Source organism: Cryptomeria japonica, chromosome 2 (genome assembly GCF_030272615.1).
Source record: "Cryptomeria japonica chromosome 2, Sugi_1.0, whole genome shotgun sequence".
Lineage (NCBI taxonomy): Eukaryota > Viridiplantae > Streptophyta > Pinopsida > Cupressales > Cupressaceae > Cryptomeria > Cryptomeria japonica.
The window spans coordinates 222,105,461-222,130,376 of NC_081406.1; the positions used below are offsets into that span (position 1 = coordinate 222,105,461).

Sequence of the window (24,916 nt, forward strand, 5' to 3'; positions counted from 1 at the left end):
AGACAAAGCAATGAAACTCACATATTCTAAGTTCACCTACAATGGAGAGCATGTCTTGATCATCTCTAAGTCTACCTTGAAAGGGAAAGACTATCCAAGTCTGCCATGAAGAAGACACAAGACAAACACATCCAAGGACATGTAAACTCCGCCCTACCATAATCAAGGCCTTGTCCAAGCAAATCATGTCTTCAAAAGATGAAAGCAAATTAAAAGTTGGCAAGCATCACATCAACTCCACCCTATCCTTGGTCAAGCAAACATGGCACATGGTCTTCTAAGTTAGCCCTTTGAAAAGCAAGATAAGTTTTAGAAGGGAATGTCCAAATTCGCCAAAGGTTGGACAATAAAAAAACATAACACAAGATGATCAAAGTCCAAAGGATGATAGGGCATGAAGTTCGCCTATCATGAAGATTGAAAAATTGTCCAAACACCTTCAAATTCCGCCCAAGGAAAGCATGGAGAAGGTCATGACAAAGAGCAATCACAGGATTAAATAACGCTTGCCAAGATGACCTGACAAAGAGCAAGTAAAACTGTCTAAACATCATTAAAATCTGCCATGAACAGCAAGCACATGACAAAACAACTTCCAGACATATATGCCCATCAAGACATGAAAGACATATGACTGTCCAAAATCCTTCCAAGTCTGATCTAAAACATAAGTTGGCAGGCCAAACACAAAGAAAGCTTAAAACCCTTCAAGCTTTGCCATGACAAGACAAACAAGGCTCAAGTTTGCCATATAAACAAGATCAAGGATAAAAGCAAGACAAATGGTCTGATCATATTTCCAAATCTGCCAAGGACAAGAAGGCTCATGACTGTCCAAACTTTTCTAATCCACTAATTTTGTCCAAGGCATAAAAAGATTGAAGCATGAAGATTCACCAAAGGATGATTGTCTAAGAACGTTCCAAGTCTCAAATCCAAAACCAATTCACATGAAGCATGCCAAGACACGAAGATTGAAGTAAATTCCAAGACAAACTCTGACATATCCAGTCAAGACATAAGACAAATTGTCCAAACCCTTGTCCAGACAACAAATTGATTCATCCAAACATAAATGGAATATGTGAAGATGCCTGACCAGAGACCTAAAATTGATCCATTGATCGAACATGAGAGCAATCAATTTGTCATGCCATTAAGAAAGATAAATTTTGATCAAAATCCACATGAAATCAGACCAACAAGTTGGAAAATAATTTTGACACATGAAATAAATTTTTAATTATTTTCCAAAATTAAGATTATTTTTCACGAATTATTTTTCAACACTTCGAAACATTTTCAAAAAAAAAAACCAAGAATCTTGGAAATTAAAAAAAGTTCTAGAAGATTCCTTGATAAAGATGAAATTTGGAGAGAAAATAAAACTTTCCATTTTGGAAAGGTCTATTGTCCTATTTGAGAGGGATTGTGTGGGTAATGACAAAAGTATCATAGGTCCTTAGGTCCTCATAGCTCCATGCTATGATATCGGCATATTCTTCTAAAGCGTGAATTATCCCAGCCCTTTCTTCTGGTGTACAGATTTTACCTATGCACACGTTTTTAACATTATCTTCAGTTCCCATATTGACTTTCTCGAACTGGTCACCATCAATCTTTTGACCTTTTATTTCATTGATTTGGTCCTGATCATACATTCTCTCTAACTGTATCATCCCTCTAGGGATGAAATTTGTCTTCAAGTTTAAAATCCCATCATCATCTAGTTCTGCTTCTTCTTCCGTTTCCTCATCATCAATCATCTAAGTTGTAAATATATCTGAGCTTGTCAAAAATTCTTGAATCTGACCATCGTCTTCAAACACCTAAAAATTTGTGATATTGTCTGGGATTGAGGGATTTAGCGACAACTCTATAGACAAATGATCTATGTTCTCTATAGCAAGGGATTCTAGTGAACTGGCCGCTTGAGCTAAGGTGTTGGCAATCTGGTTATTTGCTTGCCCTACTGACCGGATGTTGAAAGCATCAAAGCTTTCGAGGAGATCCCAGATCCTGTTACGGTAATGAGATAGCCTCTTATCATGGCAAACATATTGTTTTCTCACTTGTTTTACTACTATCTCTGAATCACCAAAGGCTTGTACAATTTTAGCCCCCTTACTTATGGCGAACAACAATCCGTGTATTAGTGATTCATACTCTGCTACATTATTTGTGCAGGGAAACTGGAGTCGACGAGCTATGAGAAACATCTCCCCATCGGGGCTGGTTAATTTGAACCCAGCTCCTGCCCCTTTTTTGGAATAGGATCCGTCAAACCTTAGGATCCATGCATGTTCTCCATGTTGAGACCATACTGAAACTTGTTCTTCCCTTTCTTCTTGTGGAGGTGGTAGAGCTTGAACTTCCATGATATTTCTATTAAATTCTTCTAACATTTGGCTGATCTCACCTTCAACCTCTTGTCTGATTGTTCAGTAGGATGATGAAGCTTGTATTTCAATGGCGCGCCTACGGCAGTCTTGCAGTTGATCCTCTTCCATATTTACCTCTATATTTTGCTCAGGTTCATGCCTTTGACGGACTGGTCTACTCTCGATATCGCTTCCAGGGTCTACAAACTGCTAGAGCATCTGATGAACCTCCTTGATTGCTTTGTGGCATTCTTTACAAGTGAATTCTGAATGAGATGTGTTGTGAGCCCGACACCAATTGGTCAGCAGTAGTTCATGAATCTTACTCGTCATTTCTGCCCTTTGACATACATTTGTCTAGATGAATTCTTTGAAACTCTTGAATAATTTCTCCTTTTTGTCTGGATTGTCAAGTAATGTGAGGTCGGATCCATCTTCAATTGCTTCTCCTATGGAGGAGGCCTGTAGTGTCAAAACTTCATTTACCCTAGGTGTATAGGACCCTAGGTCGGTCTCGAGAAACAATATTTCCTTATTTTCTACATATATTCTGTGATCATCAACTTTAAGCCTTGGGGTACTATCGATTTTGATTTGATTTGGAACCCCTTTCCATGGTAACCACATATGAGAGAAGTCAGTAGAAATGTATCCATTCAGTCTTCTGGACCAATCCCTACTTAGTAACATGCCATATCCATCTGGGATGTCTACGACAGAGATATCGATACAACTCTACACTCTTGGGTCTGCTGCCAACTGCATGTGGATATTGTTGAGCTCTCCCATCACAGGTACCTCAGTCTTATCTAGCTATGTGACTTTCTTATTAGTCCTTGCCGGAACAAGCCCTAACTTTTGACAAACGGCTAGTGGCATTACATTGCTGGAGGCACCAGAGTCTACTAGGCAATTGTGTAACATTTTGCCAAATATCCTCACTGACAACAGAAATGGAGCAGGTTCATCTTTCCCTTGATAGAAAACTACTTGGTTCTTTTCATGTTTCTCTTCCTACTTCTTGAAGGGAAAATCTCCTCCTTGTGAGGTCTATGGTAATTCATTTGCCAGAACTTCTTCTTGGAATATGTTTGTGTCCATGAGGACTTCTTCTGGTGTAATGTTCTCTTGGTTTTCAACTAATGTATGTATCATGCGTACAAAATTTGGAGGTTGTTGTGGAATATCGGATGATACAACATTGGTATTAGCGTGAGTATTGACTACTCCTCTGTTTGTTGTATTTGGCGGAGGGATTCTTGGTGCCACAACTTCAATAATATTACCAAAGATTGTTTCTCTAATTTCATGAATTTTCATCAATTCAATCAAAGGTAGGCTAACTTTTATTTTCTTGAATTCCTCTAATACGAATGAACTTAGCCTTTTCAACTCATCTTTGGGATTGTCCTTTGCTTGAGTCTGAACTGGACTTAGCTGAGAAATTGTCGATTGCCTGTGGTCAACTTGAGGAGAATTGATAGGTCTTGATCCACTGGGTTGGACATTCTGCTGGCGATATTCAGGGGAATCCCTAGGGGGTGTTGGTGTGTTGGTGGCATTAGGATTCAGTGGGGTTTGAAAATTATTGGGAGGAATAGATGTAGTTAAAGGATCATTGTATCGAGTAATCCTCTGGTATTCACGGGGTTGGTTTCCAGATGTCTGTTGGAATGCTTGTACTTCCCTAGTCCCTTCTACCAAAACATTGTCATATAACGGGGGAAAACTATAGCCATTGGTCGTGGTTGGTTGGTTTGATGCCAATTGGACTTCAGGCTTGATTTGACCTTGCGACGTTTCTACGGGACTATTGGCAGATGTAGGTGGAAATCTTTGACTGCGTAGGTATGATGAGCCGTTCTGAAATGGGGATCTGACATTTTCTATGACTAAAGCTTGGTCATACCTCGTTACAGGAACAATCTCATATCCAGTCGTCGGAGCCTCTTCTATTCTTGAATTCCTTCTCACTCTGGAAAATATATGTTGCTACCTGGAATTCATGGCATTGTAACTCAGAATGTTGATCAGTACTATGCAACCTACACCATCCTGACAGTGCAGCTTCAACTAGGAATACTTTGTCTGCAGCAGGTTGGCTATCCAAGGGAGATGGCACAATACCATTGTTAGGCCCAGTATTCCATGTTCTCTTCTGGGAAACCTGATTGTTGTTCCAGAAATTTTGGTTATTCCCTTGGTAGTTTTGGTTGTCTCTTTGGAAATTTTGACTCTCTCTTATATATCCAAAAGAACCTTGTCCTTGATGATTCCCCTGATAATTTCTCTGCATTTGATTGTTCTGACCTTTCAAATAGGTTACTTCTGCTGATAGTTTCTTTACTTGATTTATTAGTTCCCTCATTTCTTCTTTCTCCTCCTGGGTTCGGCTCGAAGTTGTTGCATTTTGGAGATATATTGGTTGCGGTGGAGGTACTTGAGAGACAGGATTTCCAAGATGAAGAACCAACTAATTACTGGCTATGGGAATTGGGTCCATCACCGGCATATTCTGAGACAATGCTCTGTTGATATTCTGAATCTGTCCTTGTGCAGCGGGATTTCCTAGATAGTTCAAGGGTCCTGTAGCAATACCTACTTCCAGATCATTGCTAACTGAAATAGCTGAAGCATATGCTTCCTTTAAATTGGTTGGGGGGGTGCCTTTTGTTTTTACAAACATGGAAGTGAGGCGATCTAACGCTACATAGTAAACAGGCAGTGCTGCAACATTATTCAAATTGTAGGGATCTCTTAGCCTTGTATAAACCTTGTGAAATCTATTATTGAAAGTACTAATAGGCTCATGTTCTTGCCTTCTTATTTCCACGAATTGTCGATATAATTCAGATGGAGAAATTGGTGATCTGAATTTTTCTAAGAAAATGTCTTTCATCTCTTGCCAATTATGGATGGAGTCAGCTGGCAGGTGGATATACCAGTGAGAGGCTTCTTCATCAAAGGTGTAAGGAAACAACCTACAGGCCACATCTTCATGCTGGATATCTCTATTATGCAAGAGGTCTTCAAAAATCTTTATATGTTCATCAGCTGAGCGACTCAGGTCACAACTATGAAACTTAGAACAGAAGTGCTCGGGACTCTTTGGCATTGCATTATAGGCTGTAAAAACAATAGGGGATGCATTGGTTGGGCGCCAAGCCATTGGGATATTTGTCTGGGAGACTCTTGGTTGAACTTGTTGGATAACTGGCGGAAAGGTCACTGGAGGCGGAGTGCTTGTGACTTGAGCAACGGGGGTTTGAAATAATTTGGAAATATCTTCCTCCTCTGGCCTACCTTCTTCTGCTTGACTCTCTCCTTTCTTTGGTGAAAATTCTCTCTTTTGTCTAGATCTTGTGGGTCGTTCCAACTCCACAAACTCCTTTGATGAAGTCTGTGCTGATCTGAGGATTCTCTGAAATTTATCTGGGGAGAAAGAACTTATACGATCCAGCGTAGCGTCTATTCTTGTTAAGGCAGTGCGGGAGCAAGTTCAGGAGCTGGATTAACCTCTTGTTGTTCTTGCTGATTTTGTGCATTGATGCGGTTAGCAATTTCTTCTTCTTCTTCGAGGATGAAGCACATTCGACACCAGTCAGGATAATTTCTTTTCACAGACTAGGCCAAGCTATATAACTCAGTGATGATGTTTTCTTGTTCGTCGTTGAAGCTCAAGTCTGGCTATATCACTGGTTCAGGGTCTCTTCCTAGTTCAAGAGGAATGATGGGGAGGCCCATCTCTTACCATCTTAGTGGACTGGGAAGAAAATTGTCGGATTTCTTTAAGAACTTGCCTGTGAAGGGTAGAAATCCTTTGTCTCGCTAGATTTTCCTTGATCACAGTCTCTATTTGTCGACCTTTTTCTTCTTCCTTGGTAATAACGTGACTCACTTGTCTGAATTGAGAATAATTTACTTTTGATTTCCAAGCAAGTGCTCGTAACTGATCTGCAATGTATGATTGATTCAGTCCTTGTTCAGGTTGTTCAAGAGGCAAGTCGTCTGGGAATTCATGCGGCAATATCATGCTGCATCATATCTACTATCAAAAATAGGTAACTTCAATTGTTCAGGATTTGATAGTGATAAAGCCCTCCTAATGCTTTTGAATGTTTTGTGTGGGAGGAGGGTAAAGAAAAAGTTGTGGACAACTTTCTGCAAATACAAATTCGAGTTTAGTTGTTTAAGACTTGATAGTGATCAGGCCCTCCTTCTAGAGCCATTTTATGTTGCGCTTGGGAGGAGGGTTAAAAAAAAGTCATTAAAATTACTCCCCCAAGCATAAATTGATAGAATCTGGATATCAATTGTTCAGCCCTCCTTCTAGCGCCATCTTATGTTGTGCTTGGGAGGAGGGTTAAAAAAAAGTCATTAAAATTACTCCCCCAAGCATAAATTGATAGAATCTGGGTATCAATTGTTCAGCCCTCCTCCTAGCGCCATTTTATGTTGCGCTTGGGAGGAGGGTTAAAAAAAGTCCTTAAAATTACTCCCCCAAGCATAAATTGATAGAATTTGGATATCAATTGTTCAGCCCTCCTTCTAGCACCATTTTATGTTGGTGTCTGTTTTATCATCTACCAAACATTAGAATAGGATACCCGAAGGTATTATATCCTCTCCTGAAAAATCACTACTGATTCCAAGGTCTATATGTGCAAACAAGCGACTTTAGTGAAATAGCTTCTTGGGTAGTGTATGCTGAAAATCTCAAGGGGGACTTACGTTAACAAGTATCTTTGAACTGTTGGACTTAGACGGATTTAGCAATTTTAAGCTCTTCTTTTTTTTTTTTGATTTTTCGGGGTTTAGACTTTCAAAAAGGGAAAAAGGGATAGGGTTTGAGAAAGCTAATCTAATCCTACGAACTCCGGAGACGGTATCAACTAGGTGCTCTCGGGAAACCAAACTTTGCTTCGCCACACTAGGGACAACTACACAAAGCCGGTGCAATCTTCAATGGATTAAGCTTGTGATTAAGATATTGGGATGCACAGAGAATGGGTTCAGACTAACTTTGCACGGTGAAATGGAAATCATCCATTCACCAAAAGTATGAGCGGAGATACACCATCGATTAACACTTATCAAATCCTTCATTCAAATTAACAACAATGAAAGCAAATCTAAATTAATTTTAACTAAGTGTTGAGGAAATTGAAACCATGCAAATCATTCAAACAAGAGGGATTGCAAAGCCTTAAGAGAAAGTGCACATGTAATATATTATCTGAAAATGACCTTACGCAACAATACATCAAAAACCTCACACTCTCCAAATGAGAGGAGGTAACCTTATATAGTTTTTCAGAAATAAATGAACGGCCGAGATCAAACAATGATCAAGGGCATAGATTGAAAGTTATAAACCCTAATTAGAGTTTCCCAAAACACTATCAGCATGCATGAATAAGAAAGTGACATGTGGCACAGCTACTAATCTCACTGAGGTGAGCGTACACTTTCCTCCTTCGCAAATTCGATATACCTGGACACAATAAGCTTGACCTCCTCCATGGTGACACTTGGCAAACTGCTAATTTGGAAGTCGATGATGTCCATCTCATCGGTACATGTGGCGAGGATGCTTTCCCACTCAACCGCTTGGGCAAGAAAATTTTCATCGATGAAGAGAAAGTTTGCAATCTTTGAGAGATCGTCTTTGTCAATCATCCCTGAATCCTTGAAGAAGCTTGATCGAATCCTGGCTCTCAGGTTTACTGCCTGCAAATGCTTCTCCTTTATACTTTCTCTCTTCCATATCTCAGATGCTACATGAAATACCTTGCTCAGGATCTCCCTGATACTTTCCTCTGTCTCAAAGCACTTGGTCTCGAATTTCTTCAAAACTTCAATCCAAGTGACCAAGGCATAATACCATGTGCTGAAGTCGTACCTATCTCCGGCCTGTATGATACCTGCATTCACTAGGCTTCTTTTCGACAAGCCTCAGATAACCTTTAGATGCGGAAGTATTTCATCCTGAATTTCCTCCACATCCTCCCAATTGGTAGCTAGATGTCAATATTGACTAAAATGTAGGCAAAGGTAGAATGACTCATGGAAGACGTGGAATCATCAACCTTCAAAAATCAACCAATAGAGTTACCAATGGCCTCGTAACAAGAGTGCTCCCAAAAATGAAAGAGAAGATTAGGAAGGCGAACCCATACCGTACGCACATTAAGAGGTTTGGTAAGGGGGTTAAAGGAAGTTGTCTAGGGTTTGATAAAGAGAGAGTGAACTGTCCAAGCCCACAACTTACCCAATACCAAATCACGATCATGAGAAGAAGCAAAGGAAGCAATGAAAAAGCCTTTAGCACAAGGGAAAAGCTCAATGCTACGATCAAGTAAAGGCTTCCAGGAATCACTCACCCAGCGATGAACGTCTAGGAGAGAAGGCCAAAACCCAATAAATCTGCAAACCAACACACAACGCTGGTAGAAATCAACATTTTCCACAACCTCCAGGCCACAAACCACCACAAGGGAGGTCTTGGCACAAGGAATAGGACAAATCCCCTTGGTGGGATGAGTAGTAGATCTAGCCACACGAGCAAAGCTTGGCCCACTAGCAAAAGGAGGTCTAGGAGGGCCCTTAGCACCCACAACAAGATCACCATCGACAGTAGATGCAACAGCACTAGAAGGAGCCGCCACAACACCTACACCCATGCCAACATTACCAACACCCACAACAAAGTGTTTCAAACTGGAGGCAATGACACCCACGACATCGGGTAGGGGGGAACACACAACCCACAAACTTGAGGAGCTGGCGCAACAACATTTAGTTGAAGAGATGAGGCACTAGCAATCGATGAGCACACTCGGGTAGTGGCATCGACATTCGACATAGGGGCATTCAAACATGATAGGGCGAGAACCGTTATGATCCATGGAGATGATGTTTAGTATTATGTTATACATCATGGATATGAATAGATTGTTATCTTAGACTATACAAATTGGACAAACTACATCATCAAATCGCAGTACCATGCATTTTGGAGTTATGGCTAGACATGGTGGACAATACGAACTATAATTTTAGTACCTCAATGTGATAGATCTCATTTGAGTTTGTCCTATACTAAGAGAATATACAATAAGTATTTTATATTTCGCATATGAAGAATTCTACAGCCATGGATGTATAGGTATTTCAAATCCATCAAATAGCAAAATGTCCCTCAAAACCACACAAACCTTCATAGCGCACACCATTTTCATATTATGTTGTAAATCCTAGATGAGCATGTCATAAACCAAATAAGCATTACAAGGTTGTAAGCTTCTTTTTTTTTTAAGTAACTAAAATGTCCTTGGGTCTGTCTTGGGGATGGGTTATCATCCTCAAGACAGATGCAAAACATCTAGACATCCCTTGTCTGTCTTGAGAACTGCTAGTTGTCCCCTAACATTCATTGCAATTTTTTTGACATCCTAAGAGTGTTTCCTAAATTTTGACAAAGAAGGGGACACGGTGAGGATGTTTCCTACCCATCCATACATCCCCTATAGGGGACAGGGTCATTTTGGGCAAGGGACATGTCCCCAAGGAGAACTATATATAATGATGAAATTTGCATGACCGTAACAACTCCAATTTAGTTTTGGGAATTATCCTTTACAAACACACAGACACACATGAATGAACAATCCACTCCTTATTGCCACTATAGTTATGCCTCTCGACATAATGATTGAGTAAACTCTAGGATATTGAACCTAGAACCTCCAACAAAAAATATACAAGTATACTTCACACAAGGAAGCTATTTCATATTAAGTTATGGCATACACAAAATATCAGTGTCTCTCAAGTTTTGGGGAACAAGGGATGCAGGAATGTGTTTCCAAGGATGGCAGAAAGTTTCCAAAATTGTGGGTACGTGGGGGTACAGCTATATATAGTAATATATAAAAATTCAAAATCATTATCTATATTAATATATACCAAATTTTACACACAGTACAAATTAAACTCAAGTAATAGAAGTGAGAACAATATACAGAACAACTATTGATTGATGATAATTCAAATCAATAAATGAACAAGGATGATTGTGGAATCATACACCAAAACGACACTGATCATAGTAGCTGATAATCATAATTCATTACAAATAACTAATCAAAGTACCAGCTAAAGTCTCAGCCTACAGGTAATGAACATCAAAATAACAAAAATAAATTACCAAAAATGATATCTATATTAGGGTTTTTGAAATTTTCAAAATAGTCGACATTTTTTTGGTTTCATGTTAAAATTTGACTAGGTGCAGGATACATCATGGGAGCAGCTCTACATCCCTGCTGGGAGACATTCCCCTAGCAGAACAGGCGAGCTTGGGACAGCCCCAGAAATTTTATTTTGAAAAAAAACTAGATGGAAATAGAGTAGAATGTTTTGTCCCCTTTCAGGAAAAGGCACAAAAGTGGAAGGGATGCATCTCTGGGGAACACTATAAATATACGTTTAAAGGAGAAATTTTGTGTCAAAATCCAGGCCAGCGTGGCAAACATGTCTTATTAATGTCTCAACAACATTCCAGTTGCCACACTTCTGCAAAATTAAAATCTATCAAAAAAGTCATCATCATTTGTATCACTGCCTTTTTTTCCCATTGATTATAATCACACAGAGTAAATTGTCTTTAAACTACAACAATCTCATAGTAAAAAGAAATGGCAGAAAAAATCATCTCAGGTGCAAGAGCAGTTCAAGTAAGCAACGCAGTTGAATCCATGGACATAAAAAATCTCCTCAGCCCCCTCACCTTTGCACAGATCGACGCCATGCATTCATAGTGACCTTGTCCAGTCGACAATATACATGTTCATCATATCAAAATAGTCTTCCACAGCTGATCTTCTTGATCGGCCATCTGTTTATTTGCTATGTCAGGCTCAATGCCACCATGGGTAAAAGTTTCTTGTTCAGATATTTTTGCTGGCATTCCTAGAGGGCACAAGGCCAGCATGCAGGCAGCACCACCACATGTTTTCCTACTGTCATGTTGTATTTTCTAAAAGGCGTGACATTTAACTCAAGCAGGCTTTTTGTTGGTGTTGGAAATAAGCCACACCTGGACTGACGATGGACTGGTCCAAGAGGGGCCAGTAGCTCAGTGGTAGAGCACTCCAGCAGTGTATGGAAGGTCCTAGGTTCAAGTCCTAGCTGGTCCATGTCTCAACATGGTATCAGAGCCAGGTCCAAGCTAGAAGCCCCAAGCACACGAGAGGTGTGGCTTAAGGGGGGGTGTTGGTGTTGTAAATAAGCCACACCTGGACCAACGATGGACTGGTCCAAGAGGGGCCAGTAGCTCAGTGGTAGAGCACTCCAGCAGCGTATGGAAGGTCCTAGGTTCGAGTCCTAGCTGGTCCATGTCTCAACATGGTATTAGAGCCAGGTCCAGGCTAGGACCCCCAAGCACACGAGAGGTGTGGCTTAAGTGGGGGTGTTGGTGTTGGAAATAAGCCACACCTGGACCGACGATGGACTGGTCCAAGAGGGGCCAGTAGCTCAGTGGTAGAGCACTCCAGCAGCGCATGGAAGGTCCTAGGTTCGAGTCCTAGCTGGTCCATGTCTCAACACTTTTAGCCCATGTTTTACAATCTGGACAGTGTTTTCTTAGTTCTCGAGTGGATGGCAATGTAGTTTGGGTACAAAAGAGCAACCAGACGGGAGAAAAACTTCAGGCAGGCACTTACTGTGGCAAACCTAGTCTTTTGGTGTTTTAATGTGCTTTGTTTTCTGCTACCTTTTTATCTGCCTAAGGCTTTCACAAATTATTATGAAAAAGAGGCTTCTGCAAATCCTGCAAAGGATTTTATTTAACAAAATTATTATTTTGAAAGGCATATGTCAGGTTCACAATAATTTTAGTAGAAACACATTCACACAATTACATACATCCCCATTGCGACTATGGGTTACACCTCACAGCATAAAGAAGTGGTTGGTTAACTCGAGAGTCAAAATGCATAACTTGGTAGTACAGCTATAAGCTCTCCAATACAAGCACAATGTACGTACACTATGTTCAACAAGCTCTGGAATGACAGAAACAAGTGTTCTTGATCATTGCTAAAGAGGGAGGCCAGGCAGCGTTATACAGTCTATTTAAATATCTATGAATAACAGAGAAATTTATCCAGTTTTTGGATTGTACTACATTGGAATCTCTTCCATTCAATATTCATTATGATTTTAAACAATATCATATCATAAAACATGTCAAGAGACAAGAAAAGGAAATCGTATTACCTTGGGCTGAAGTGGTGGATTTTGGCTGTAATATTGTCTCTGTAACATTAGGTCTCTTGGAAGGAAAAAATGCTCCAGGTAAAATGGCATTAACTGCATCACGCTGCCGTTTACGGCTTTCAATATAACTGGCCTTCGAACTTTGACAGACTTGCTGGTGTAAAGTATCATTGACTTTATTCTGATCATGAAGCTCACCACTGGATTCTCCTGGATTTCGGATCCCAATGCTTTGCTGCAATGATGACTCTCTTGATGCCGGTAATGCATTTGTTTTAATGAATTCACTATGAGCAGAAATGAACTGATTTGGTTTCATGCCTATTCTAACATTCTTTTTGTCATGTTTATGCTTCACCAATAAATGTTTTTCTTTAACTGTAGCACTTTCTTTTGAAATTCTTTTAGCCTGAGGTTTAGATTTATCAGGCATAGAGGCTTTATTATCTCTCTCCAGAGAGCAATGTTTCTCCATGTTTAATTTAGTACTTCTGTCACTCTTCCCTGTCCTTTCTATTGTTGTTTTGTTTCTATAAATAATATCACTTCTGTCAGTAAAATTCCTGTTTTGTGTTTTCTGTCCATTGTTTTCATTAGCTTTGTCTTTTGAGTCATTACTCATTTTGCCATACTTCCCAAGACCTGATGCTATATTTACTTCTGTATGTAATTTCTCATTTTCCCAATTCCCATACATGTTGCTCTGTGCATGTTTTTCCATATTCCTTCCTGGACTCAAAAGTGGACTCTCTTCCACCTGATTTGTTTGGCTCTGCTCACTTTGCATATTACCTGCATCATGTTTACTCATGTCCTTTCTTAATTGCTTCCCTGAAATCTTACTCCAATCGTGCATTTTCTCTGTTGACGCCTGTTTAATGCTAGAGTCACTGGCAAGATATTTTTTTGATAAAGAACCTGTCTGTGCATTGCAAAATATAGATTTGTATGGCTTCAGAATTGATAAAAGCAAATTCCTTTCCTTTGCATTCTTGAGCAAGGCTTTCCAGTGAGGGCTTCGTTGCAATGTCCTAGCATGTCCAATAATCCACAATGAAAGTTTGGCTCGTGTCAAAGCAACATTCATCCGCCTGACATCAGAGACGAATCCAATACTACCTGGATTTGAAGTTTGCCTTACCACATCTTTTGATGAAGCCCGTACAGTTGAAAATATAAGAACATCCACTTCACGCCCTTGAAAACCATCAACAGTATTAAACTCCATTTCTCCAGCAATGCTTGGTCCAAACTCCTTCATAACCCTCTGCCTTAAAAATGTAACCTGTTGTTTGTAGGGTGTAATTATTCCAATCCTTCCAGGGAGAAACTCCAATGGATACCTGTCTTAAAATAATCCCAACAGTCAAAAAGGACAATCAAGTAGAAGATTTACACAGCAATTTACAGAGGGAAATAAACTGTTACCTTGATTTTAGAAACCTCAAAATCTCCAAGACAACATCAACTTCTGCTTCATTGCAAAGGGATTGAGATCTGATTGATCTTCCACTTTCCTCATAGCCATCGACAACATCATAAAACAAATAGGGACCAAGGTAAAAATTCTCATGAAATGCTGCCGACCTGCTTTCCTTTATACCTCCATCCTTTAATTGATTGTCATAAAAATGAGCAGATGGAAAACAGCATATCTCTGGATGCATGCGATACTGAAAACAACAGCAATAAATTATTGCTCAAGGATATAATTGATGTAAAGTTAAAACAATATATTGCACATCACAAACTTGAAAGTATCCTGCTCATATAAGGAATCTGTTAAACTCTGTATAGTCGCTGTACATATTCTAACTGCAAATAATATAAAAGAATTAAATATTGCAAGAAGATACTATTCCCAACTCTGTTTAACTACCCTATAATCTTATGATCAAAAGAATTTTGCAATATGCATTATCACCTCAAGTAATAATATTAACTGCACAATGATAAACCTATTTTCATATTTACCTGAGTGCTAAGCATTGTTACAGGGTAACCTGCTCGTTGTAGGCGTTCAAACATGCTGCATTCATATGAAAACTTGCTAGCAAGCCGTGATAGAACAGTTGCAGGAAGCTGCTTTGGGTCACCAACCTTTTCTCAAATTGAAAATTTCTAATCATTCAGTATTTGATGCTTTGACAAAGATCCAAGAAACCTATTTTCATGAGTAAAGCAACAGAATTTACCATCACACATCTAGCACTCGTCAGTTTCAGAAGTTGTAGAGGGATAAGAGTTGCTGGTTCTAAAGCCTAAACATCATAAACATGAGAAGGATGCATCAGAGCCAGAAGTGGAAGAAAGATGCTTCTTGTGAGCAGAATTCCTTTGATAGGCATTTCACTCTAAGTTTATGAAATATTTGCAGACAAAACTATAAGCGTACTTCTTAAGATAAATAACTCAACTTATGAAGAAATACTAAACAAACATAACCTGGGCAGCTTCATCTATCACCACTGCATCAAACAAGGAATCACCAGCTGCTTTGCCATTTCTGTTACGGGAGGCAGATTCAATGCAAGCAGAGTATATATCACCTCCGCAGCCACTCAACGTAGTCACAACTACCTCTGCCTCTCTAATAATAGCTCTTCGTAGTTCCTGTTTTATAGCCTTGTTCTCCTCAAAAGCTTTCTTCTCTTTTCCTTCGGCAGCAGCAAGTTCTGTACAAACTCCCCTTTTCTGCTTGTACAAAATGTTCAATTTTGCCTTCAATTCCACCTCTGACTTAAATACATTATCATTATCTTTATGTGTTCCATCATCTTCAATTGGACTTCTATTTGATTGTTCATCTTGCAGACGAGAGCGTTGGGCTTCATATAACTGTATTTTATCCACCAGCTTCTCAAGCTTAGCTCTAAGTACTGCAGTAAATTTATGTGCCTCATCATTTTGAGAATCAGCTTCATTCTGCTTTTTCTCACCTAAACGCTGTTCAACTAGTGTCTCGATGAAAACAGGAAGTGAGTCTGGGTGTACTGTTTTTGCATTGCCCACTCTTACTATGTATGGTTTAAAAATTTTACCGTCGATGTCATAAAGCCCGTGTTTGCATAATCTTGATACTAATTCATCAACAGCTGCATTAGACTGAGCACAAATAAGAACTCTTGCTGTTCTTGGCCCTTCCATCCCGAAAGATTTAGAAGGAAAGTTGTTAGCATCTTTTGTTAGCTGTCTAGCGAGAGCAGCATCTTGCCAGGACCTTGCTATTGCAACAGACTGACTCACTGACTGTTTCCCTCGAAACTGACATGAAGAAGTAGCATTTTTTGAAGAGAAATTACCCCTTGCCATACCTTTGTTTGAAATTTTATTAATGGCAAGCAGCACACTCACAATGGCAAGAATAGTTCTTGTTTTCCCAGTCCCTACAGCAAAACATTATTTGTCTAAAAAAACTCACAAAATAATTCAATAAAGAAAGCTTCTCTATCACAATAAAGAATTAATATGGTAAAATTAAAATACATAAAGAATCAACCTGGGGGTCCCTGAATCAGAGATAATCGAAAATTCCCCTGTGATAGATTTTGATCAAGAACAAGACTGATTGCTTTAAGTTGACTCTCATTAAAGGCTTCCACTAGACGCTCCTTCAATGGTTCTGGAAGCATTTTTAGGTCAGTTGCTTGGGCCTGATTATGAAAGTGAGCAAGTTTAATTGCGGCTGTCTGTGGATTTAGAATGATAGAAAGTAAAGAAAGATCTTTGGCAGCTGACAGTGCCTGGAATTCTCGCAGCTGGGGTGTAATGCTCATAAGGCGAGTTACACACCACTTACTACGTTCAATAAGAAGCCTTCTAGCTTTTGCAAGCCTAATAATACCAGAATGAAGGTATAATCTCAATACCAGGATAGTTGACCTGCTTTTAGTATCCCTTTCCCTTCTTTCTACCTTCAACGCAATATACCTTCAGTGTCAATCAAAATATTTTGTGTAGAAAAAGTCATAAGAAGATAAATCTACAAGCAAACGGTTTGAAACATTTAAACTAGAACCACAAAACAATCCAACACTACCTTTCCAATCATATGAACATTCTGATGCACACTCTGGAAAGGTTGCCGTGAAAGCAAAACCAAGTCATTTTCATAACAGCCCCTGGATGCAGCATCTTCACCAATCTCTGCCATGAAACGTACAAGTTGGAAGTCATCAACTTTCTCTAAGGACAATAGCCGAAGTTTACCACAACACAATTCCTCTGGTGACGATACATCTTCAAATGATTGTCTTAGCTGTGCTTTAAACTCTTCCAGAACCAACGGCCGGAAGACATTCATGTAATGATCAGCTGAGAGGAAAGAAGTAGGCACTTCGGTCAACTGAGCTGTTGGTAAATTCTCAGGTTCACTGTCAGAAAGACTTATTCCAACTACAACAAAGTAGTCTAATTCTAGGATTGGTTTGTACCATTCATCAAGTCTGGGAGGTTTATACTTTTTCATTCTGGTATCTAACCTTTCAGAGCTACTTTTGTCTTGCTCCAGTGGCGCCTCAAGATAGATTAATTGACGCTTTGAACTAACAGCAGGCTTTATTGATAATGGCTGCATACTTTTTACAGAATCAAGAGCGAATTCAAGAGGATCATACTTATCATCAGCTATCAACTTCTTCAAAAGCAAATCTTCACTAGATCTGACACCAGTTGACATTTTACGCACACTAGAGTTTCTAGTAAGATTTTCAGACTTGTCATTTTGGTCCTGAACAACATGAGATATCGAATCTGTCCTACCAATTGAAGAAACAACCAAGCTCTTGCTTTTGTCTTGGCTTTCCCCACTAGAAACATTTCCCTGAGTGTTAATAATAGGAGAATGACACAAAACATGCTCTTCCACTGCAGGTTGTTGCATGCAAACTGCAGCATTCATATTCATGTTTTCATGTTGTAGGACAGACATAGTTCTGTTATCAAAGGACTCACTCCCAACTAGAGGCTCATTTATAGCAGACTTATTAGTAGAATTAATGGCACCATCTAAAAGACAACTAAAACTAGAGTTTTTAACTGAAGAAACATTCTCTGTGTTATTCTTTGAATTCTGCTTATCTGATTGAGAATCATAAGATCCTTCATAACCATGTACTACTTTTTCCATTTCAAGAGATTGTGTCGGTTGCAACTCACTTTCTGCACATGACTTTGAAGGAAGCAAGACCTCTCTGTCTTTTTCCACTTCGTCATCAGATAGAACAATGATATCAACTTTACTCTTGAAATCAAGTATTTCTACATCATCATCATCCTTACAGGAAACGTCATCTCCAGGAGTCAATATGCTCTTCAGAGGCTCCTCTGTTTTTCTCTGAGATGTAGCACTTTCTACAGAAATTGACTTTAAAAGGAGTGATAGCTGCTCCCGTAGATGATTTACAGAAATATTATCTGTAACAGAACAAGAAGATCCCATCAGACTCAAAAGCAAGGTTATTAAATTTAGCAAAATACATGTTTTTTTAGCAAAAATTAAATCTCACCAGAGGCAAGCATTGTTTCAATGGAATTAACAACCTTCAGAGTAGAACCCCTTGTGAAGTCTTTAACAATCTTCAATATGCCAAAGACTGCTAGCTTCCAATGCCTCCCTATCACCATCAGCTGAGACTTGCCCCAGTCAATCAAATCATGAAACCAAGTATCATCCTCTATTCTTGACATGGATGAACTAGAATCCCCCGTCATGTCAAGGAAAAGTGACTTTTTGAACTGAGAACAACTCATGTATCCAACAACTAAGGGAAGAATCTCTAGCACACGGACAAATGTCATCTGATATGAAAGTAATCAAACAGAAGATCATTTCAACACATAAGGGAAAAAGGTGACAAACAAAAACTTCACATAACCTATGTTTCAGACACTGCAATGGAATGGTTGCCTTGAGCTCAAACATTGAAACATAATTTAACGAAATTGAATCCATAGTTAAGCCAGGAAAAGATACTGGATTAATCTGCCCCACCTGTGTTCTACATGCAGGACTATCTTACATTTGAAACACAGAAAATTAAAAAAATAAGATTAATAAATTTCGAATTGAAAATTGTAACCTCAAATTCCTAAGGAAATTATTGGGTAAGAATTCATATAACCATATTCTCTAAGACAAGACTATGATCCAATTTCCTCCCAGAGCACAAACACGATTGTTTATCAACAGACACCTTGTAGTTACCTATATATCCCCTATATGGTATATTCACGTTTACCCTATTTCTATCCTTCTCACATATCATGTTTTATATTATTTAAAGAATACAGTATTGTTAATATTCTGCACATTTTTCTGTCAATAAGATCCACAATCCAGTTAAACAGAAAACTTGAGATGGATAAGACACATTGACCTACAATATCTTTCCATTAAAGTAAGTAAAATAACAATCTTAATAGTGAGCACAAATCAGAAGCATGTAATCCACATTCAGATAACCATTTTTTCCAAGACAAGACTCCAAATTGTCCTCCTTTTGAGTGTCCTAAGCATAGTTATTTATCAACAGGCACCTTATAACTACCGACACACCCCCTATACGGTATATTGTGTTCATTTTGTTTCTCTCATTTTCTCACATATACTGTTCTATATTTTTAAACATTTGATAACTTGTGATAAATAAGATAACATAGAACATTCCTACTAGATCTCTCCATTAAATAAGTACAATGGCAATCTTGACAGTTTAAGCACAAATCAGAAGCATGTATATTTAATAAATAATAGATAGACCAAATATTTATTTTTGATTTTCCTTATTTTTAGCATAACCTTTGATGCATTTTTATTTTTCAAGCTACTATAGGCAACCCATCCCACAGACTCACATGGTGCTAGAAGTGCATGCTGAACACACTGCAACAATGGCATTGCAAACTTTGATTTATATTGAAAAAAAAAAAAAAAAAGATTCAAGTTGGCATACACTAACAAGAAAGATCAAATTAGGACAAAACAGCGTAATACATTCACAAACCACTTAAAGTTCTGCAAAATTACATAATGTTATTTCTAAAGAAATATTCTGGATAAAAATAAACATGTATCATAGGAATTGCATCTATAATAAGCTAAAGCAGATTTTATGCAAAAAGCTAGGATATGAATACAACATCCAGGTTCAGAAGCTCTTAGGGCTGATATATTGCCAACAAAAAATGTGCACAAAAACTAAACTGTATGCACAATGTTTACAAAACCAAAGGGATCCACTTAACATGAGGAATCATGAAGTGTTCTTTTCAAATAGTGAGAGCATAGTGGACAATCATTAATATAAAGATTCTTTGCAGTTCCAATGTAATTGAATGGTGGAATTACTACAAAGACTTAAATGATTGCAGACACCAATAAACAACAAAATTTTCCTCCATGCAGATTTGAATCACAACATTATTTGAAGTTAAAAATAATGCACAACTGTACTTAGCATGGTGCACAGTAACCAAGAAAGGCTATGAAATTGTAATAGTAAAAATGCTAATAATTAAGTATCTTGATGATTTTGTCAACTGTCACTTCTCATAAAGATCTGTAATAAACTTTAGGAGCTATCACCCATAGTTTTAAGACATTGTGTTTTCATCCACCGCTGTAGCATAAAACTGCCTCCTGAATAATTGATCTTAATTCTTTGATCTTGAGCACGTATGTTCTGTTAATCTACATATGCAGCCTAGAAAGCTCAAGGGAGAAAAGGAAGAAGTGTTTATGAAAGATCGACATAGGATGCCGATGGACCATAGATGTTGGCACAACAGGGATTTCCAATTGAGGAATGGATTGCAAAACTCATAGAATTCTAGGTGAATAAGACAAAATGAAAGCAATATCGGCACAGAAAAATGAATATTTGAGAAAAATGAACCAATAAGCAGGGATCTTATAAATGACTGCAAATGGGCATTCAAATCAAACTTCAATGAAAATAAATAAGACAAGAGAAGAGAGAACGGGAATCAAACAAGAGAAGATTAAAGAAAAAAACTTCATCAAAGAGGAGAAATTTTAGAAAACCTTCATAAATGAAGAGAAAAAAATTATGTTACTGTACGTGATTGATGGAAGTAGGTCAAATGGACTCATAAGCATAGAAAGAGTACTAGGGTAAAGAAGTAAATCTAAGATCTTAAACAAACTTAAGAAGATCTAAGAGGGAATGCAAGATTCATAAAAATATGACAAGAGTTGTCAAATTGCTCTTTCATTGCCTTACATGTTATGGAGAACATTTTGGTCCATATAATTAAATAAAACTTTCTTTCCATGAAAGGAAGACTAGAGTTATTTGCATAAACCAAGGTTTGAGGACTTGGCAAGTAATGAGGTCAGCCGAGTTGAGTCGACCAAGACTCGCGAGCCTAATCCTAGCGATTCTCACCAAGTCCCAGGTTTGGACATGCGAATCCTAGGCTTAAACTCTTGGGTCTGCCTGCAACCACTTCCAACAGTCTTAAAACAAAAACAAAACAAAAAGATTTATTTTAATTTTTACCTCAAACTTGTCCATTTCAGGGAGCTCAAGAGTGACATAGCAAGGGAAGGAGTGGAGAAGACAAGCATTTGGGATAAAAACATTTGCAAAAAAATTTATTTTCATTTCCTTTTTTGCTTTCTTTATTTGAAAATTTAGAAAAAAAAAAAAACTTAAACTAGGTGAAATGCTGTGAATTTTTTTTCCATTTCCCTTTATACCTTATTTTCTAACACTTTTAGCTTTTTCTGGATTCTATTTTTAATACGAATGCTTATCATTTTTCTTGTTACTGATTTTTACAAAACACTACTGATTTGTTTTTCATGTTAAAACAACAATATCAACTTCAAGTTCACCACAAATGAGTGGTAGAAAAGATTCTGCAAGGAAACATGGAATACTAGGAGCTGCCAAGGGCCACGTTACTTGTACTGGATGCAAGCAATGGATGACGGGTGGAATTAATAGATTAAAATACCACCTTGCTAAAATACCTAGACAAGATGTGGAGATATGTGCTAAGTCATCCAAAGAGATTTCTAGAGAGATGAATGCCCTAACTGTTGAGTATGAGATGAAAAAACAAAAAAGTAAAATACAAACAAACCAATAGCAATAGTGATGTATCATAATGTATCTAGTTCTACACCTACGGATTCCTTTTTGGCCCAAGTTCAAGCCTTCGTCAACCACATTCATCTATTGGTGAGAGTCCTAAGTGTTTTTTTTCTACTTCTGGCCAGATTCCTTCATCACCACCAGATTTCTTTGTTCTACACAATGTTCTCAAAGCACAACCTTCACTTGAAGGTACTGCTTGGAATAAAAAAACACCAAGAGGCAAGGATGGCAGCAACAAATTTTTGGTAGTATAATAATTTACCCTTTCAATGTGGGGAAAAGCCCATATTGAGAAGGTTTGGTGAATGCAATGCCAGTTGTGGGTAAGAGGTTTAAGACTCCAACACCTAGAGTTTTGAGTGGGCCATTGCTACAAGAAGCCATAAAAAATACACAACTTGGGGTTGATGATCAAAAGAAAGTATGGTGGAGAAAACTGAAAAGGCTGTAGCATCTTATCAAATGGATGGACCAATGGATGGAATAGGACTCGTGTTAGCTTTTTAGTGGCTTTTAATGGCACACTGGTGTTCTTGAAGTCTATAAATGCCTCATGTGAAGTAAAAAATGTTGAGACTTTGTGCAATCTATTAAATGAGGTGATCCAGGAGGTTGAGGTTAAGAATGCTGTCCAAATTATCATGAACAATGCAACTGCATATGGAGCCACTGGCAGACTACTTATGGAGAGACATGCTACTATTTCATAGACTCCTTGTGCAGCACATAGCTTGGATTTGTTGTTAGAGGACATTGGGAAGATTGGAAAGGTCAAAAGTGTGGTTGAAAATTCTAAACATATTACCAAATTTATCTACAACCATACTTGCATCCTGTTGTGACCTTATCGCCCCATTGCAAATGGGGACCCCTTGTTTTTGCTTTCTAGGGTTTTGCCTTGGCGTCACAATTACTAATCACCAGTCTTTTTGCAATGAGGAGTTAGGGTTTTTAGATGGTCATCTAAGTCAATTAAGGAAATAATGCTCCGAACAATGTTCAGACACCATCAAAGTGCTCAGAAGGCCCAAAGGACGAAAAACACAACAACTTAGGATCAGTTCTGACAACTTCCTATTTTTGTGAGATTTTGCTTTTTTTGCTTTTTTATTTCTGACAACTTTCTAAATGGAGATGGCCATTTGTCAGGCCAATATGAAATCCGCCATGTCAAAGTTGGACGTGTCTTGAGAATGGCAAAGTCCGCCATGCCATATGTTGAGAATGTCCACGGAAATGTCCAAGAGAATGTCCAAGGAAATGTCCAAGAGGATGTCCAAGGAAATGTCCAAGACAGTTCCAAGTCTGCCATGAGGAAAAGACAATGTCCAAGGCACAATGAACTCCGCCCAAGAATATCCAAACAGCCAGCAACTCTGCCCAGCACTTGGTGAGAATGGCTTAAGGAAGATGAAGTTCGCCTAGGCATAAAAGAGAGTGGCTTGCTGATGCTGAAGTCTGCCATGCCATAAAGAGAAAAATTTCCAACCAATCATGAGGTCCGCCCAACTTGAAGCACAATTTGGCCAGACATATAATCAAGTCCGCCATGCCAAATGGCTTGCCAAGTGCAAAGTCCGCCAAAGAAGGAGATGGCAACGTCTTAGACAAGTGCAAAGTCCGCCAAGGAAAAATTTCATAAAATTGGCCAAGTGTTGATACCTTGGGGAGAAAATTCAGAAAATTGGCTAAGTATTGATACCTTGAAAAAAAAAAAATTTGAAAATTTGGTTAAGTGTCAAGGAAATGTCTTGCCTAAGCACCAAGACAAAGCAAGACAATGTCTTAGGCAATGGCAAAGTCCGCCTAGAAAAATCATACAATTGGCTTGACCAATGCCAAGTCCGCCAAGGCTAAATTCAAAACGTCATAACAATGATCAACTCCGCCAAGCATGAAACAAAATGGCAATGGCATGAAGATGATGAAGTCCGCCCAAGGAAGATGACAATGTCCAAGACATGATGAGCTCCACTCAAAGTGGCACAACACAAGGCCAACTCGGCCCAAGGAGAAATGAAGTTTTGTTGGCCAAAGAACCAAGTCTGCCAAGAGAAGTTAACAATATGGCTTGCCAATGGTGAAGTCCGCCCAAGGTTGAAGTATAGATGGCATGACAAAGTAGGAAGTCCGCCTTGACACTTAGAAGAAATTGGTATGATGAAGTGCAAAGTTCGCCCTGCATGAAGGCACATGAAGTCCGCCAAAGGGTTAGAAATGGCATGGAAACACTTAAACTCTGCCCATGAAGGAGAAAGAATGGCCTAAGGCCACATAAAGTCCACCATCTTGAAGTTGGAAATAGCATGACCCTACATGAGCTGCACCAAGGTCATGAAAAGAATGTCCTAATGCATGGAAAACTCCGCCATGAATAGAATTGACCAAGTTTGGAAAGTCAAGAAATTTGCCCAACACTTGGAGAAATCTCTTAAAACACATGAATTTCTAAAGATTCCTTGCCAACACATTCACCTACATGGCCAAGGCGAAGACAAGTTGGCTAAGTGTGAAGTGGCGACAAGAGCATAATTAGAAACTTTCTTTGAAAGTCTTTTGAGAGGATTAAGTTGCCATTTCAAGGAGGATGAGAAGAGGACTAGGTTCAATGAATCTACCAAGAATGTAAAGATGCTAAAAAGGATCAAACTTCTCAAACTTAAATCAATTTCAACTTGTCACTTTCATTTTCATTCTTTCTCGAATTCGAAAGTGTGAGGTTTCTCTCTCTCCAAGTTCAAGGAAGGAAAGGAATTTCCAAAGTCCGACCCAAGTGTTGAAATTTGCCAAGAGGAAACAAAAAATGGATAGGTGTGGAGTTTTCCACAACAAAAGAGTCAAATTTTGACTAAAGTGTTGGAAAGGAAATAGGCAGAATGAAGAAGAATAAAAAGGAAAAGTAAAGAGGAAATGAAGAAATTTGCCAAGAGGAAACAAAAAATGGATAAGTGTGGAGTTTTCCACAACAAAAGAGTCAAATTTTGACTGTGTTAGAAAGGAAATAGGAAGGATGAAGAAGAATAAAAAGGAAAAGTAAAGAGGGAATGAATAAAATCCGTGTCCAAGGATGGAGTTTGTTCTACTTAACACAAGCCGAATTCAGAATTGAAGGCAAATCCACAGGCAAAG

The 24,916-nt window shown here is 38.6% G+C and overlaps 1 protein-coding gene across 3 annotated transcripts in view; it reads right to left on the minus strand.

Annotated features, from left to right (window-relative positions):
- Positions 1-24,916, minus strand: part of LOC131037116 (uncharacterized) — a 102,001-nt gene that overhangs the window by 10,239 nt on the left and 66,846 nt on the right. For all 3 annotated transcript variants that reach the window (XM_057969152.2, XM_057969153.2, XM_057969154.2), the window contains 8 exons: positions 18,170-18,461; positions 16,702-18,077; positions 16,162-16,576; positions 15,108-16,048; positions 14,858-14,923; positions 14,637-14,762; positions 14,091-14,335; positions 12,663-14,005 (listed from right to left, as the gene is read on the minus strand). In XM_057969152.2, coding sequence (XP_057825135.2) covers positions 12,663-14,005; positions 14,091-14,335; positions 14,637-14,762; positions 14,858-14,923; positions 15,108-16,048; positions 16,162-16,576; positions 16,702-18,077; positions 18,170-18,461 — 4,804 coding nt within the window. The remainder of the gene's footprint in view (positions 1-12,662; positions 14,006-14,090; positions 14,336-14,636; positions 14,763-14,857; positions 14,924-15,107; positions 16,049-16,161; positions 16,577-16,701; positions 18,078-18,169; positions 18,462-24,916) is intronic.